At 37.5% G+C, this 16172-nt stretch overlaps 2 protein-coding genes across 2 annotated transcripts in view; one reads left to right on the forward strand and one right to left on the reverse strand.

The window, feature by feature from the left end:
• The window catches only part of ptgs1 (prostaglandin-endoperoxide synthase 1), a 28875-nt gene extending 19423 nt beyond the window's left edge, over window positions 1–9452 (forward strand). The window contains exons 7-11 of the mRNA XM_073860703.1: window positions 1908–1991; window positions 4424–4670; window positions 4938–5224; window positions 6070–6217; window positions 6946–9452. Coding sequence (XP_073716804.1) covers window positions 1908–1991; window positions 4424–4670; window positions 4938–5224; window positions 6070–6217; window positions 6946–7292 — 1113 coding nt within the window. The 3' untranslated portion in view covers window positions 7293–9452. The remainder of the gene's footprint in view (window positions 1–1907; window positions 1992–4423; window positions 4671–4937; window positions 5225–6069; window positions 6218–6945) is intronic.
• A 1989-nt stretch (window positions 9453–11441) lies between these two features.
• On the reverse strand, window positions 11442–14699 carry LOC141358913 (uncharacterized). Its single transcript, XM_073860848.1, has 4 exons — window positions 14289–14699; window positions 12983–13052; window positions 12711–12909; window positions 11442–11989 (listed from the first exon to the last, which is right to left on the reverse strand). The coding sequence occupies exons 1-4, from the start codon at window positions 14347–14349 to the stop codon at window positions 11564–11566; spliced, it is 756 nt and encodes a 251-aa protein (XP_073716949.1). The 5' UTR covers window positions 14350–14699; the 3' UTR covers window positions 11442–11563.
• Between the last annotated feature and the right edge of the window lie 1473 nt (window positions 14700–16172).

The following is a 16172-nucleotide window of genomic DNA, read 5'->3' on the forward strand; positions in this document are numbered from 1 at the left end:
TTCTAGTGTTAAAGATAATTACCACCCTGCAAAAAATGATTTTCAAGAAAAAAGTCTTAGTATTTTTGTCTTGTTTTCAGTACAAATTTCTAAAATTTCTTAAATAAAGATGCTTTTTCATGATGAGCAAAACGACCCAAGAAAATAAGTCTAGTTTTTAGACCAAAAATATTACATTTAAGGGATTTTGTGCATAAAACAAGCAAAAAAATCTGCCAATGGAGTAAGCAAAAAAATCTTGATCATTTTTCTTAAAAACTAAATTCAAGAAAAATTTGCTCACCCCATTGGTAGTCAAAATACCATAAAAGCGCAGGATTTTATGTAAATTAATATGAAAAAAGTCTCAGCTGTGTTGGGGGCCCTGTCAAGATTCTTTTCATGGGGCCCAAAATCCTTAGCAGCGCCCCTGTAGACAAATAAAATATGAATATTTCTTTCATTAATTAGGCCGCAAACTCCGCCCATGTAGGCTGATATATTGGTGCATCTCTAATAAATAAAAAAATATTTATTATATTTTTATATTTTATTAGGTATAACCTACAATCACTTCTTAAAATTTCTGCTTGATACAAAGACAATTTGAATTAACTTTCTGTATTTAAATATGTACAGTAGTGGCTAAAAGTGATGTCTGGGTGGGGACAATTTGTAAAATTTTTGGTTTGAATGCCCCCTTGGATTTGATTAAACCCTCAAAATGTGAGGTGGTAAAAAATGGACAAAACATTAAATAAGGCATTTCTTGGACAAAATAAAGGCACGTTTTCTTACTTAGTAATGTTTCTGGGGTTTCAGTATAAATATCTAGGAATTTTTAAACTGAGATACATTTACTTGATAAGCAAAGTAGCTTATGATATTAAAGGTGATCTAAGTGAATTAACGCGTTTTAGACCATAAAATTTTTTTGTTACATACAGCAAACATCTCTTCACTATCTGCTTGCTGCCTGTCCGCTGATCAAACTGTAAAAAACGCGATCTCTGTAGACAGCGTAGGCTCCACAAACTGCAATAAAAACAAAGTGGCCAAACCTACAACCAGAAACGATAACAAAGTGTTCCAGCCAATAAACGACAAGAAGGATTTGGGAGTGGGGGTTAGGCGCGTTCATGAAAGCCGGGAAGGGAGGGGGAAGGAGAGGAGTTAGCTACGCGCCGTTTGTTGGAAAACAGTTCAAACATCAACAAAAAGTAACGTCACACAGATTCGCTTAGAGCGCCTTTAAGTCTTGTTTACAGAAATAAATGATGAAAATCAAGAGATTAATACTTAAAACAAGTAACAATATCTGCCAATGGGGTAAGAAAAATAAACTTAAGTTGAGTTTACTTAAATAAGTTTTAAGTAGAATTTCAAGGAAGTGTCTTTTTCTTACCCCATTTGCAGATTTTTTTAAATATTTTTTCCAGTAAACAAGACTCAAAATCGTAAGCCACTTTGCTTATCAAGTTAATGTATCTCAATTTAAGAATTCTTAGTTAAATAGGACAAAAATACTAAGTAAGAAATTCATTTTTTCCAGTGCAAACCATTTTGCATTAGGGAATCTGGGTTTTATTCAAATATACAAATATGCAAAGAAAAACAAAAAACCTAAACTCACTACAATTTTATCTGATATTTGTTCTTCCTATTTGTGGTAATATTTTGTAGCCCTTGGCTGTGTCTTTATAAACTATGCACATGTGTGTTGTGTGCAATGTTTGCCAAGTCTTTCTAAAATTCTTTTTAAAGCTGAGTTTCAGATTATACTCCAAACACACCAATGCAACATGCATACAAAATCTGGCATGCATCTTTAATAAAATATTTGAATAAATGTCAATTGTTCAAAGTTGGACATCCCTATTGGCCACTAATGTACACTATTGTGTTTTTATTTGCATTTTAACAACTAGGTTGATGCTGGACACATTTATGGAGACAGTCTTGATCGCCAACTAGACCTCAGGCTTCACAAAGATGGGAAATTGAAGTACCAGGTACTGTTTGTTCAGAGGTTTGATATTAGGCATGCTGTGGAATTGTAAGCCGTGCTAGGCTGAGCAAGTCTCGATGTCAATGTGATTTTTCATTCATATTTATATTACTTGTAATCTGTAATAGACATGTGTGCTTTACTTTATCAGTGACTGTATTTATTTTTTCCTTATTTTTGCTTCTTGCCTTATTCCCAACTGCTGTCTTATACTTCATGAGTTAAGTTTTAAATAAAACTAATGACCAGACATTACTATACATTTCCAATGACCTCATTTATAAGTTTTGCTCAAGTCATTTCAGTGTTCAGAGACTCTGGACACTGTGTATATTACCTCATATTACTAGCACCTGATTGTGGGTGTCTTTCTAGCTTAAACATGTGGTTTGTATTAACTGTCAGTGATGTTGTACTTTCTGCTTGTTTAGTCTTACAGCATAATCTCCAAGTCACTTGTGGATGTGTTGCTGACTATTTCAAATAAGGGTGTGCAATATGAAGATATTAGATTGTGAACAATTAAAATATATCTGCAATTTTCTTTTTTAGAGAAATTTTTAGACTGTATAATTTGCAGGCCAGTGGCTCTATTTAACAGTGTATGTTATGTATACACTCACCGGCCACTTTATTAGGTACACCTTACTAGTTGGACCCCCTTTTGCCTTCAGAACTGCCTTAATCCTTCATGACATACATTCAACAAGGTACTGCAAACATTCCTCAGAGATTTTGGTCCATATTGACATGATAGCATCACGCAGCTGCTGCAGATTTGTCGGCTGCACATCCAGGGCACGAAGCTCTCGTTCCACCACATTCCTAAGATGCTCTATTGGGTTGAGATCTGGGACTGTGGAGGCCATTTGAGTACAGTGAACTCATTGTCATGTTCAAGAAACCAGTCTGAGATGATTTGCGCTGTATGACATGGCGTGTTTTCCTGCTGGAAGTAGGCATCAGAGGATGGGTACACTGTGGTCATAAAGGGATGAACATGGTCAGAAACAATACACGATGCTCAATTGGTACTAATGGGCCCTAAGTGTGCCAAGAAAATATCCCCCACACCATTACACTACCACCAGCAGCCTGAACCGTTAATACAAGGCAGGATGAATCCATGCTTTCATGTTGTTGACGCCAAATTCTGACTCTAGCATCTGAAGGTCGCAGCAGAAATCAAGACTCATCAGACCAGGCAACATTTTTCCAATGTTTTATTGTCCAATTTTGGTGAGCCTATGTGAATTGTAGCCTTAGTGTGGTCTTCTGCTGCAGTAGCCCATCCGCCTCAAGGTTCAACGTGTTGTGTGTTCAGAGATGCTCTTCTGTATATCTCGGTTGTAACGAGTGGTTATTTGAGTTACTGTTGCCTTTCTATCAGCTTGAACCATTCTGGCCATTCTTCTCTGACCCTTGGCATCAACAACGCATTTGTGCCCACAGAACTGCCACTCACTGGATATTTTCAAATGGTTCCCTTCAAATGGTTGTGTGTGAAAATCCCAGTGGATCAGCAGATTCTGAAATACTCAGACCAGCCCGTCTGGCACCAACAACCATGCCACTTTCAAAGTCACTTAAATCACTTTCTTCCCCATTCTGAAGCTCGGCTTGAACTTTAGCAGATCGTCTTGACCATGTCTACATGCCTAAATGCATTCAGTTGCTGCCATGTGATTGGCTGATTAGAAATTTACATTAACGCACAGTTGGACAGGTGTACCTAATAAAGTGACCTGTGAGTGTATATCTCTTGTAGTCATTGCAGTAATTCGTTATAACGAACGTCATATTAGCGTTTTAAAGTCTTGCGAACTTTTAGGGTTTTTTTGTATTTAACTTATTTTTTTTAACTTTCAAGCGAGAACTTTTTTACTCACATTTTCAGAGTGCAGATGTCGACTGTCACACATGCAGCAAGAGTACCAAATCTTATTGTGCTAATACTGTCAAATACACACAAACAAACAAGGTTCACATAAACATAGTCGGTTATGTATTACTGTAAGTTAACAGTTGGATGTGTATTGGTAAATTGCAGGGTTTCCCAAACTGGGGTTTACCATCATAAATGGGTGATCATATCTCCTTTCTTTTTTTATGTAATACCAGATTTAATTTTACATTTACACTGCCATATACAGTAATATCAGCTGAAAGGTGGCCATGTGATGTTAAACTAGTATTGTGTAGTACAGTAGAAGGTACTGTAATAAAGCCACAGGCCTGTAAATGATACAATCTTAACAGTTTCTCTGCCAAATCAGATTGTGGATACATTTTAATCGGTCACAATCTAATATCCTCATATCGCACACCCTTGTGTGAAATAGTCAGCAACACCTCCACGAGTGACGTGGCAATAATGCTGACTCATCTTTTTGCTTATTTTTGTTTTAACACATTTTCTGTTTGGTTCAATTCTAGATAATAAACGGTGAGATTTTTCCCCCCAAAGTGGCAGATGTGCCAGTGAAAATGAGTTACCCACCCTCCGTACCGCTGGACCAGCAGCTGGCCATAGGTCAAGAAGTTTATGGACTGCTGCCCGGTCTCAGCATGTACGCCACCTTGTGGTTACGTGAGCACAACCGCGTGTGTGACATCCTGAAGAAAGAACATCCAACATGGGGAGATGAGCAGCTCTTTCAGACAGCCAGACTCATTATTATAGGTACACATTTTACTGGATCCTGTGTTTTTTTTTTTAGAAACATAGATCTCTGTTAATATTTGGATATAATGAAACCCAGACAGCAGAAGACTCTGGGCCGGAGCCAGCAGCTCCAGTGTGGATCCGGCCCAATGGCATCTGCTGTCTGGGAAATTAGTAAAACTATGCATATAACCGATTATGATGACGAGAGAGTTCTTCAAACCATTTAGATTACATATTACTCACTCTACCAGACTGTAGTAAAATAAAGCTTTTTAACTCCAGGTGAGACTATCCATATTGTGATCGAAGATTACGTGCAGCACCTGAGTGGTTACCTGCTGAAGTTGAAGTTCGACCCTACGCTGCTCTTCACTTCTCAATTTCAATATCAGAACCGCATTGCTGTCGAGTTCAACCAGTTGTACCACTGGCACCCGCTCATGCCCGACAGCTTTCACATCGCTGGAGAAGAGTTTCAGTACCCTCAGTTCCTGTTCAACACCTCCATCCTCACTCACTTCGGAGTGGAAAAGCTGGTCGAGGCTTTCTCAACCCAACCTGCGGGACAGGTAATGACCCATGTTGGATTGGCAGAAGAACGTAATGACTTTAGCAGCTGTTCGAAGTCTAGAAACACTGTTGAGAAAAATGCTGGAACGACTCACATTTGGATTATATTTCCGTTACGGTTAGTTGAAGGTCTTTGGAGGATTGGCTATTGAGAGGAAACTTCTGCAGATCTTCTCTCATAAGTATTGCAGAAATGTATTTAGATTTATGTGCAGTAGTAGGAAAAGTGTTTTGCCTTCTGCTGGCCTGTGATGGTTTAATTCTTTTCAAATTAGGTCATCTCGAAACAACATTGCTTGAAATTCAAGGGCGACTCTCTGCACTGGATTTTTATGCAAACAAACGCAGAGTTCATCATTAGCCAATCCCCTAAAAATACTTCAGCAACATAAACCAAACCCAACCACAAGCACTTTCACTTAAAGTAAATAGTGACCATAAACAAGGGCTGTTTTCGAGATAGCTCCCTATAGCCTTATTCCCTACAAGAGTTTGGGAAATTCGGACAATAAGCATGCAGTGCGCCATCTTGTGTTGAGTTTACCTCACAGTAAAGGGGATACGGTTAGCCGTTGAGTGTACATCGGTTGTACAGTGATTTTTGTGGTGCATTATGGGATTGAATAAGTGCACTCGATAATGTTCACTATAATTTCGGACACCGCCACAAAAAGCTTTCCCCTCAAATAGTGCACTATTTAAGGGTATAATGTAAGGAGCTATTTCGGGCACAGCCGAAGACTACAAAATTGACTTTTATGTCAATTACAAATTAAGAGTCCTGACCAAAACTCTTACAAAAATTAATTTAATATTAATTATGCATCTATTTGTGTTGGAACAGATTGGAGGTGGACAAAATATTAATAAAATGGTATTAAAGGTAGCGGAGGGTGTCATCGTAGAGTCAAGAGAACTTCGGCTTCAGCCCTTCAACGAGTACCGCAAGAGATTCAATCTGAGACCATACACATCCTTTTCTGAATTAACAGGTAATGTTTAAAAGCTTCATTCATTTTAGGCTGATACTATAATCATTTTTCCGTTAGCATTAGCACATCTTTTTTAAAACCCAATATAATCATTACTGTACATGCAAATAAAAATAACTAGCATATGTCCACTCACCTAAAGAATTATTAGGAACACCTGTTCAATTTCTCATTAATGCAATGGTGTAATGGTGTGGGGGCACACTTTAGGCCCCTTAGTGCCAATTGGGCATCATTTCAATGCCACAGCCTACCTGAGCATTGTTTCTGACCATGTCCATCTCTTTATGACCACCATGTACCCATCCTCTGATGGCTACTTCCAGCAGGATAATGCACCATGTCACAAAGCTCAAATCATTTCAAATTGGTTTCTTGAACATGACAAAGAGTTCACTATACTAAAATGGCCCCCACAGTCTCAACCCAATAGAGTATCTTTGGGATTTGGTGGAACGGGAGTTTCTATCCCCCGTGGATGTGCATCCCACAAATCTCCATCAACTGCAAGATGCTATCCAATCAATATGGGCCAACATTTCTAAAAAATGCTTTCAGCACCTTGTTGAATCAATGCCACGTAGAATTAAGGCAGTTCTGAAGGCGAAAGGTGGTCAAACACAGTATTAATATGGTGTCCCTAATAATCCTTTAGGTGAGTGTATGTGGTACAGCTAGGTGTACTGATGGTCACATGACTGGTGGGTTATTGTTTGATGGTTTAACAGGTGATAAAACGGTGGCTAAAGAACTTGAAGAGCTCTATGGTGACATCGACGCGGTCGAATTCTACCCAGGCCTCCTCCTGGAGAAGACGCGAGCCGGCGCGATATTTGGCGAAAGCATGGTGGAAATGGGAGCTCCGTTTTCCTTAAAAGGCCTCATGGGAAATCCCATTTGCTCCCCTGATTACTGGAAACCCAGTACGTTTGGGGGTCAGACGGGTTTTGATATAGTTAACACCGCTTCGTTAAAGAAACTAGTTTGCCTCAATACAAAATGGTGCCCGTACGTATCTTTCCGCATTCCTCAATCAGACTACGAGAAACTGAGAAGATCTCATGGTGAACTTTAGCACACGATGTGCCTGAAGCAATGCAACTGTTTCAACTGCTGTAGGTCAACGATTGTAGGTCTAGACTCTTTTCATACACGTTATTTTCTACCCAACGCTGGGTCAAAAGGGGACAAATATAAACCTTTTTTGTGTTCAATTAACCCAACGGCTGGGTTTGTTCCTTTTTGACCCAACGTATTATGTTGTAGCATTTTTTAGACCGTGAACTTAGAGAGATCAGAGCACAATCGAACAATCTATTCGTTTTCTCAAGTTTGATCAAACTTATAAATAATGCTTTTTAGAAATTCCCCTGCTCTCCCATATACAGCCGTGGAAAAAATAAGAGACTACTTCAGTTTTGACTTTAATCATCATTTCTAGATGTAGTGTGACCATTTTAGTCCAAAAGCAAACCTCGGGAGTGACATAAAGTCACCCAACAGCAAATGTAAAAGACTGAAAGCATGACAAGACCCAAGATGTGACAAACATTTCGTTATTGAGAAATAAATTGGAACTTGTTTTCTCTGCAGTATTGAAGATCAGAAAACAAAATATTTTCACCTAGTTTTACCTATTTCAATTTTCAGTAAATAAATGCAAATAAAAACATAATTTTTATTAAGAATTTGGCAAAAATGTTGTTGGTAGTTGACGGAATGAAACAAAAATTACAATTTTACTTATAAACGTATAAATAGTAAATCTAGAAAAACTGAAAGGGGCTATTAAAATAGTCTCTTTATTTTTTCCATGGCTGTATGTTTGACAACACCACTAATGGTTGATTTAATTCAGTTTTATTAACTGAGTGAAATTGTCTGAAGAATGAGGTGACTAAAGAATGAATGTTAGTAATGTTAGAATATTTCAACTATTAATAATAAAGCAATGTGTTACTGTATGTATACATTTCATTATACAATCTTAAAAATAAAGGTGCAACCTGATGCCATATAACAACCATTTTTGTTTATACAGCATCGTTCCACACAAAACTTTTCTTTTTTTTTTTACAAATGATTGTTAGAAGAACCATTTCTTTCATTTTTTTTATAATCTAAAGAACCTTTTTTGAAGATGAAGCTTTTCATCATGTTAAAGGTCCGTTCAGTCAAAAATTTTACTTTTATGGCATTTCAAAACACCTTTATTTTTAAGAGTGTATTTATTTTTTTTACTTTACGTGGATTGTTTCCAGAATATTCAGATTGATGTTGAATGTCACAAAGATCTTTTTGAGATATCACTTGATGTGATAATCACTGTGAATATAAATGGTTGCATGAATGAATGTGATATTTGTGACTGTCCTTACAAGCAAATGGTAAGTTTTACAGGTGGGTTAAATATAAACCATTATCCAACGTTTGAAGTGTTTAAATCGTACAGTTGAAGGGCTCTTTAAGTGAAACATTTTATTTGAATTAAAAAAAAAAAGATTTGTAAGGATCAGTGTGCTATCTGTTATTTTACTAATTGTAATTTAAAGAGCCCCTAATATTTGTGTGCACATTACAGAAAGCAAATTTGTTTGCTTTGCAGTGTTGGGGTAACGCATTACAAGTAACATGTATTATTTAATAATATTACTTTTCTAAAGTTACGAGTAAAGTAACGCATTACTTTATAAATGTACACATTAATATTTGAGTAACTTTTTTAAAAAAAGTAATGCGTGTTACTTTTCAGTTTAATTAATTCAATTTAAAAAGAAAATAATGTACTGAAACAGAGATGGCAGGCCAGAGCTTGACATTTTTGCAATCATAAAAACACCTGCAAGGCCTGAAAGAGATCAAGCCTCAGCCAAGTAATAAAAAGTAACGCAAAAGTACCTTAAAGCAACACCAAAGAGTTTTTTTTACCTTAAAATAAAGTTTCCAAAAAAGTTTCAGTCGTTCATCCACTCGAAACGGGGTGAACGGCACTTTCACATTCGCTTTGCAGCCCTCTATCGGCCAAAACCTCACTAAAGAAGTTTCCAACCGTCGGGTCGTGTCCTGTAGTTCGAGTGAAAACTACAAAAACTTGCTTTACGGCAGGTACAATCCAATCAGAGCCAGCTTTGCTGCAGTAGGCTAAATTATTTACAACAGTGGTAATGGACAATTCCGCTTCCAACCTGTAGGAGGAGCAAAGAGCAAAAACTCTTTAGTGTTGCTTTAAAAGTAACGCAAGCATTACTTTTCATGAAAAGTAACTAGTAACGCAATTAGTTACTTTTTTGGGGAGTAACTTAATATTGTAATGCATTACTTTTAAAAGTAACTTTCCCCAACACTGTTGCTTTGTATTCCACAATTATGTTTTTCTTGTGGTTGTTTGGTTTATTAAAGAAATATTAAATGAAATTATAATATCGTAAGTGAATGGGAAAAAGCTTGAAAAAGTTTCAAAGCGTTTATTTTCATATGCACAAGACACAAACATGTTTCTTGCACAATCAAATTCTGTCTTTGCTGTCCACAATAGAATTCCACAACTAAGAGAATTATATGAAGAATAGTAATAGATATAAAAATAAACAAGTAATAAAGTATAGGATAAGTAAGGAATAATTGACAACGGGCCGTTGAATTATTCGGAAAAAAATGCACACCCAAGGTGGTTATGCGGCACGATGCAGTATCAACACCTGTGAAACATTTTTCAACCAATCAGAATAAAGCATTCAACAGGCCCGTGGTATAAACAAATAATAAATTATAAATTATTTGATATGTACACAGTTGGTTAATTCTACAGTATATAAAAACAGTAAAACTGTTGAAGTGGACTACTTCCAGAATATTCGGATACATGTTTAACATTAATACATCACTAAATGCTACAGGTAATTTGAACCTTTGGCACGTGTAGAAATAACAGTCGAGTTGTGCACAATAGAACCATCTGTTAGAACCAATATCCCACCGCCATCTGGGATATTTTATATTATATCTTGGCAAGTTTTGTAGCAAAATCAGTCCGTTTAAATTCTGCTCACATTATAATAGTATTTTAATAAACTTTCGAAAAAAATCACAAAATCTAACGTCTAGAAATGAGGAGCTCAGATGCAAAACCCTCTAAATCCGTCTTGTCTGACATTTTTTGTAAATTACATTTTTTTGTCAGACTCTTTAAGGGGACATTTCACAAGACTTTTTTATAGATGTAAAATACAGAAGTTTTATTAAAAATACCATATTTACCAATTTATTATAGCATGTTAAAATTGCCAAAATGTGCCGTTTTGGGTGTGTCCTTTTAAATGCAAATGAGCTCAACTCTGCACTAAATGGCAGTGTCGTGGTTGAATAGTGCAGATTAAGGGGTGGTATTATCCCCTTCTGACATCACAAGGGGAGCCAGATTTCAATTACTTATTTTTTGAGAATGGTTTACCAAAACTAAGTTACTGGGTTGATTTTTTTCACATTTTCTAGGTTGATAGAAGCACTGGAGACCCAATTATAGCACATAAACATGGAAAAAGTCAGATTTTCATGATATGTCCCATTTAATGGATTCTGCCAACAGACCGGTATTTCAGAATGGCCTGAGGCCAGGATTAAGCGGATTTGAGGCTAAAGTATTTGATAAACTTATAATACGTGCAGAGAGCATTTGGTTAATATCATTATGTTATTTTTGACTGGGGGCGTTTAGTGACTTTTGCATCTGAGTTTTTAAAATGCATACAGTATTTACACATTTTACAACTATTATACATTCCTTGGCATTAGCAAAAAAATTTTAAGTAATATGTGTCTATGAACTTGAAGATCATCATTCAGAGGCTTTTTAATCAATAATAAATAAAATAAACGGAATCATATGAAATCGGAGCGGGGCCACAATAGGAAATTTATTTAGCTCATGAATATTAATTAACTGATGTGTCGCGTACCCAGGCCGCAGTATCACCACAAAATAAATGTTATAATATAGTAATAAAGGTTTGGAATGACTTAAAGGCGGAGTCCACGATGTTTAAAAAAAGCTTTGGAAAAGGAGACGGGCCGACTACCAAAACACACTTATAGCCAATCAAATCAAATCCAATGCCGGGTTGCGTATGTTTGGGGCGGGTCTATCAACAAAAGGATTCTCTTGGGGTAGGGGCGTGTTTGTTTGGGTGATTTCAAATATCAACATTGGCTTTCAAACATCGTGGACTCCGCCTTGAAAGGTCAAAAAATAAAGATGCCTCTGAATATTATAAAAAATACTATTAACATTTTTTAAAAAGCATTAGCACCAACTAATTGACAATAGCCCAAAAATGCCTATAGACTTTGCTATTTACTGTGACTGGTAGATGGTGCAGTTAATTCATGCTCCAATCTGGTGTTAACATGCGGGCCTGTGGGTATGAAAGCAGGACACTGAGGATGATCAGCCGCTGGCGGGGCTGGTGGGTAAAAGCGAACGTCCACAGCAACAGACGTCGTGCCCAGTGACACGCAGTGAGACAGCAGGAGAGGAGACAACCCGTGGGAGATGCTAATGCTGTGACGTACAGGAGTCGAGCAGGGCTCGCTGGTCTGGAGGGTCAGGGAGGAACGCAGACCCTCCTCCTGGGCGGGCGGTGGATTGGGTGGAGGAGGCGATGGGACGTCCTGATCTGCTTCAAACTCTCTGCTCCTCCAGTCATCCATACACTGAAGCTGAATGTCAGAATGTGGTGAGGGAGTAGCCTTCCCCTCTTCAAATATAGTCTCCAACTAATTAAGGAAAAGTCATTAAAAAAGTCATTGTTGCTTTTGCCTTTATAGCCTTTAAAGATGTGACTTTACATTCTTTATTAAAGGGACACTCCACTTTTTTGAAAATATGCTCCCCTAAACATTTGATTCTTACCATTTTGGAATCCATTCAGCTGATCTCCGGGTCTGGCGCTAGCACTATTAGCATAGCTTAGCACAATCCATTGAATCTGATTAGATCATTAGCATCGCGCTAAAAATTAACCAAAGAGTTCAATATTTTTCCTGTTTAAAACTTGACTCTTCTGTAGTTACATTGTGTACTAAGACCGACAGAAAATTAAAAGCTACGATTTTCTAGGCAGATATGGTTAGGACTATACTCGACTTTGCTGATGTAACATGGCTGCAGCAGGCGTAGTGATATTACGCACTGCCCGAAAATAGTCCCCTGCCGTTGACAGTAACCAAGGAGTAACTACAGAAGAGTCAAGTTTTAAATAGGAAAAATATCGAAACTCTTTGGTTATTTTTTAGCATGATGCTGATCTAATCAGATTCAATGGATTGTGCTAAGCTATGCTAATAGTGCTAGCGCCAGACCCGGAGATCAGCTGAATGGATTCCAAAACGGTAAAAATCTAATGTTTAACTCTAGGGAAGCTGGAAAGTGAGCACATTTTCAAAAAAGTGTAATGTCCCTTTAAGGTTCTACATCAGATAGTCAGATATTACTTGCCTGGTCCTCTTCTCTAGGTTCTGGATGTGTCTCCACAATAACTGCCATATCTTGGCTAGATTGGACACCTTCTTGATCATCACCGGAAGGTGGATCGATCACCACGGTGGACGGGCTAGCTTCTGGTGGATGCGCTCTGGTCTCTGACGTGTTGGGGCTTTGCTCAATAACAGCCACCAAATTGTCATCCTCAAATGCTCTGATAAATGCAAAAAATGTATAAATGTCCTCTGTTCAGAGATAAAAACACTTATGATGTCAGTTACACTAACTTGTTATCATACGTCCTTTCCATTGCAAGACGTTCCCCGTGTCTGCATGGCCCACCAAGACCCCTCAAAGCTATGAGGAAGAAACACTTTTAAAGATTGGACTTTGTTAAAAAAAATCTCAATAATTTACTCCACTTAGATTAAGTTTTAAGGAAAACATTCAAGGATTTTTCTCAATTAAATAGACTTTATCGGACCTCAACAGTTTATAGTTTCAACGTAGCTTAAAATTGCCGTTTCAACGCAGTTTCAAAGCGCTCTTAACGATCCCAAACGAGGCATAAAGGTCTTATCTAGCAAAACGACTGTAATTTTTTACAATAAAAATAAAAAAGATGTACTTTACCAGGGCGACCTTGTGTATTGCGTAAGTACGTCGAAAGGTCATGCATGACGTATGCCAAACTTTCGCCCCAGTGTTTACAAGTGTGGAGGAAGAGGACAAATTTTTGCTAAGCCTTGAAGCAGTTATTGAAAAAAGATGCAATGGATGCATTGGAGCAGTTTATGCATTATACTTTTGGACATGAAGTTGCGAGTTTTGCACGGGTTTGATATAAAATAAAATATACAAGGTTTATATTTAGTTGTTTGCAATTTGAAATATTTTTACAAGATATTCCTAATAAATGTAACTTGAACTATTTCTGAAATGTTTCTTTAATAAATAACACCGCTCTCTCATAACGCAGCAAAGTACCTATTACATGAAGTGAACAATTGATTGTCGATATCAACCTATTCAGCACCATCGCCATGGACAGCACCTGGTAACGTCATACGTAAGAAAGTATACCTTAAGAAACCCGCTAAGGTACCGTTCGGGAATAGGACCGTTCCCACGTTGTTGTATGTGAAATTATACTAATGAATGTCTTTGTGTCAGTTTATTGTCTAGAATGGTCCGCAAGTGTGTGTTTCACATATGTAACGCGTGACCTTTTGACGTCATGACGCATTATGCGAGGTCGCACTGGCGCGTCACACGGCTGGTGCGAGACGAGAAGTTGTGTTTTAAAAGTGCATATATTTTCTTGCCAAAAATGACAATCGTTTTGCTAGATAAGACCCTTATCCCTCGCTTGGGATCATTTAGAGCCCTTTGAAGCTGTGTTGAAACTGTAAACTGTTGTGGTCCAATAAAGTCTATTAAATTGAAAAAAATCCTGGAATGTTTTTCACAAAAGTATTAATTTCTTCTCGACTGAACAAAGAAAGACATCAACATTTTGGATATATGGATTTTTGTTTAAAAAAATGGAGTAATCCACTTTAGTTGTATGAATTTATATTTTTAAAGTCTTACCTGCTCTACATGTTGGTACGCCCGCAGGGTCATTTTTCTGAACCAACGAGTAAAAGGCCATAGCGATGAAAATAAAAGCCAAGGAAACGCCGACTCCAACCACGATTGGAATGTCATGTTTTTCAATAACAGGCAACCACGACTGTGGTTTCACCTTATCCCTGAAGACAAAAGATCATTTGATTTTATAACCATTACTGAATACTCAACAAGCCATTACAGATTACAAACAGGACACTACATCATGACAAATTCCTGCTAAGCCTTGCAGCAATTATTGAAAAATGATGCTTAAAAGCATTTTTTACAGGTTGTTTCAGTCAAAGTTTCCTAAAAGTATAATTTCTTAACTTTTTTGACTGTAGATGCACTACACAGGTTTTATGAATGTTAAAGGAATAGTCTACTCATTTTCAATATTAAAATATGTTATTTCCTTAACTAAGAATTGTTGATACATCCCTCTATCATCTGTGTGCGTGCACGTAAGCGCTGGAGCACGCTGCGACGCTTCGATAGCATTTAGCTTAGCCCCATTCATTCAATGGTACCATTTAGAGATAAAGTTAGAAGTGACCAAACACATCAACGTTTTTCCTATTTAAGACGAGTAGTTATACGAGCAAGTTTGGTGGTACAAAATAAAACGTAGCGCTTTTCTAAGCGGATTTAAAAGAGGAACTATATTTTATGGCGTAATAGCACTTTTGGGAGTACTTCGACTCGGCGCAGTAACACCCTCCCTCTCCCATTATGAGAGTGAGAAGGGGAGCGGACTTTTCAGGCGAATCGAAGTACTCCCAAAAGTGCCACCACGCCACAAAATATAGCCCCTCTCCCAAATCCGCCCAGAAAAGCGCTACATTTTATTTTGTACCACCAAACTTGCTCGCACAACCACTCGTCCCAAATAGGAAAAACGCTGATGTGTTTGGTCACTTCTAACTTTATCTTTAAATGGTACCATTGAATGAATGGGGCTAAGCTAAATGCTATCGAAGCGTCGCAGCGCGCTCCAGCGCTTATGTGCACGCACACATGATAGAGGGATGTATCAACAATTCTTAGTTAAGGTAATAATATATTTTAATATTGAAAATGAGTAGACTATTCCTTTAAAGGTTTTTATGGAACCATACACTGTAAAAGGTTTTCTCGTAATTTTAACAAAAACAAGTAAAAATGCTACGGTAAAAAGCTGCTAATTGGTTTACTCTAAAAAAACTTGACATATACATTTAAAAACCGTAATATCAAAATATATTTTTTATTTACGGTAAAATAAAGTAAAATGTGCAATTTTTGAAAGTAAAAGATGTGAATTGAAAATCTCAACTTTTACGGTAAAATAGGCTGGCCCATGTGATCTGATCCAACAGATGAGCTACTGTAGCCGAAATTGCTGAAAAAGTAAATGCTGGTTCTGATAGAAAGGTCTAGCGGTGTCCATGCCTTGACCGGTCAGGGCTGTTTTGGTGACAAAAGGGGGACCTACACAATTTTAGGCATGTGGTCATAATGTTATGGTTGATCGGTGTATATTAACAGTTAATAATTGTGAACTTTACCATGAAAAATTACCATGAAATAACTAGTTGTTTTCACGTTTCCTCTATTTTTACCCGTGGCCACTCGTGACTGCTCATCCGAGGGGGGGCTGATTCAAAATAAGTGTTCGAGGTGTCATGTGAGTTGCTTGCGTTTTCAAAATATGGGTTTGTTGCGTCATGTTCATCACGTGTTTTGTCAAAATAAGTGCCTGCTGCACACGCGTCAAAACGGTTGATGATAAAAGAGACGCCCACATTCACAAAATACATGCAAGACACTCACTTAAAAGTAATCTCTGATTACGCATAAGATTATGCGAGTATTTGGCAAACG

The sequence above is a fragment of the Misgurnus anguillicaudatus genome, chromosome 22 (assembly GCF_027580225.2).
Source record: "Misgurnus anguillicaudatus chromosome 22, ASM2758022v2, whole genome shotgun sequence".
NCBI lineage: Eukaryota > Metazoa > Chordata > Actinopteri > Cypriniformes > Cobitidae > Misgurnus > Misgurnus anguillicaudatus.

What these genes read in the sequence shown, in the direction of transcription:
- LOC141358913 (XM_073860848.1), bottom strand. Translation starts at nt 14,349, where the DNA reads ATGGCCTTTTACTCGTTGGTTCAGAAAAATGACCCTGCGGGCGTACCA. An exon ending in GAAAGGACGTATGATAACAA is followed by an intron (nt 12,910 to 12,982) that starts GTTAGTGTAACT and finishes TGCATTTATCAG; the next exon opens with AGCATTTGAGGATGACAATT. An exon ending in AACCTAGAGAAGAGGACCAG is followed by an intron (nt 11,990 to 12,710) that starts GCAAGTAATATC and finishes TTCCTTAATTAG; the next exon opens with TTGGAGACTATATTTGAAGA.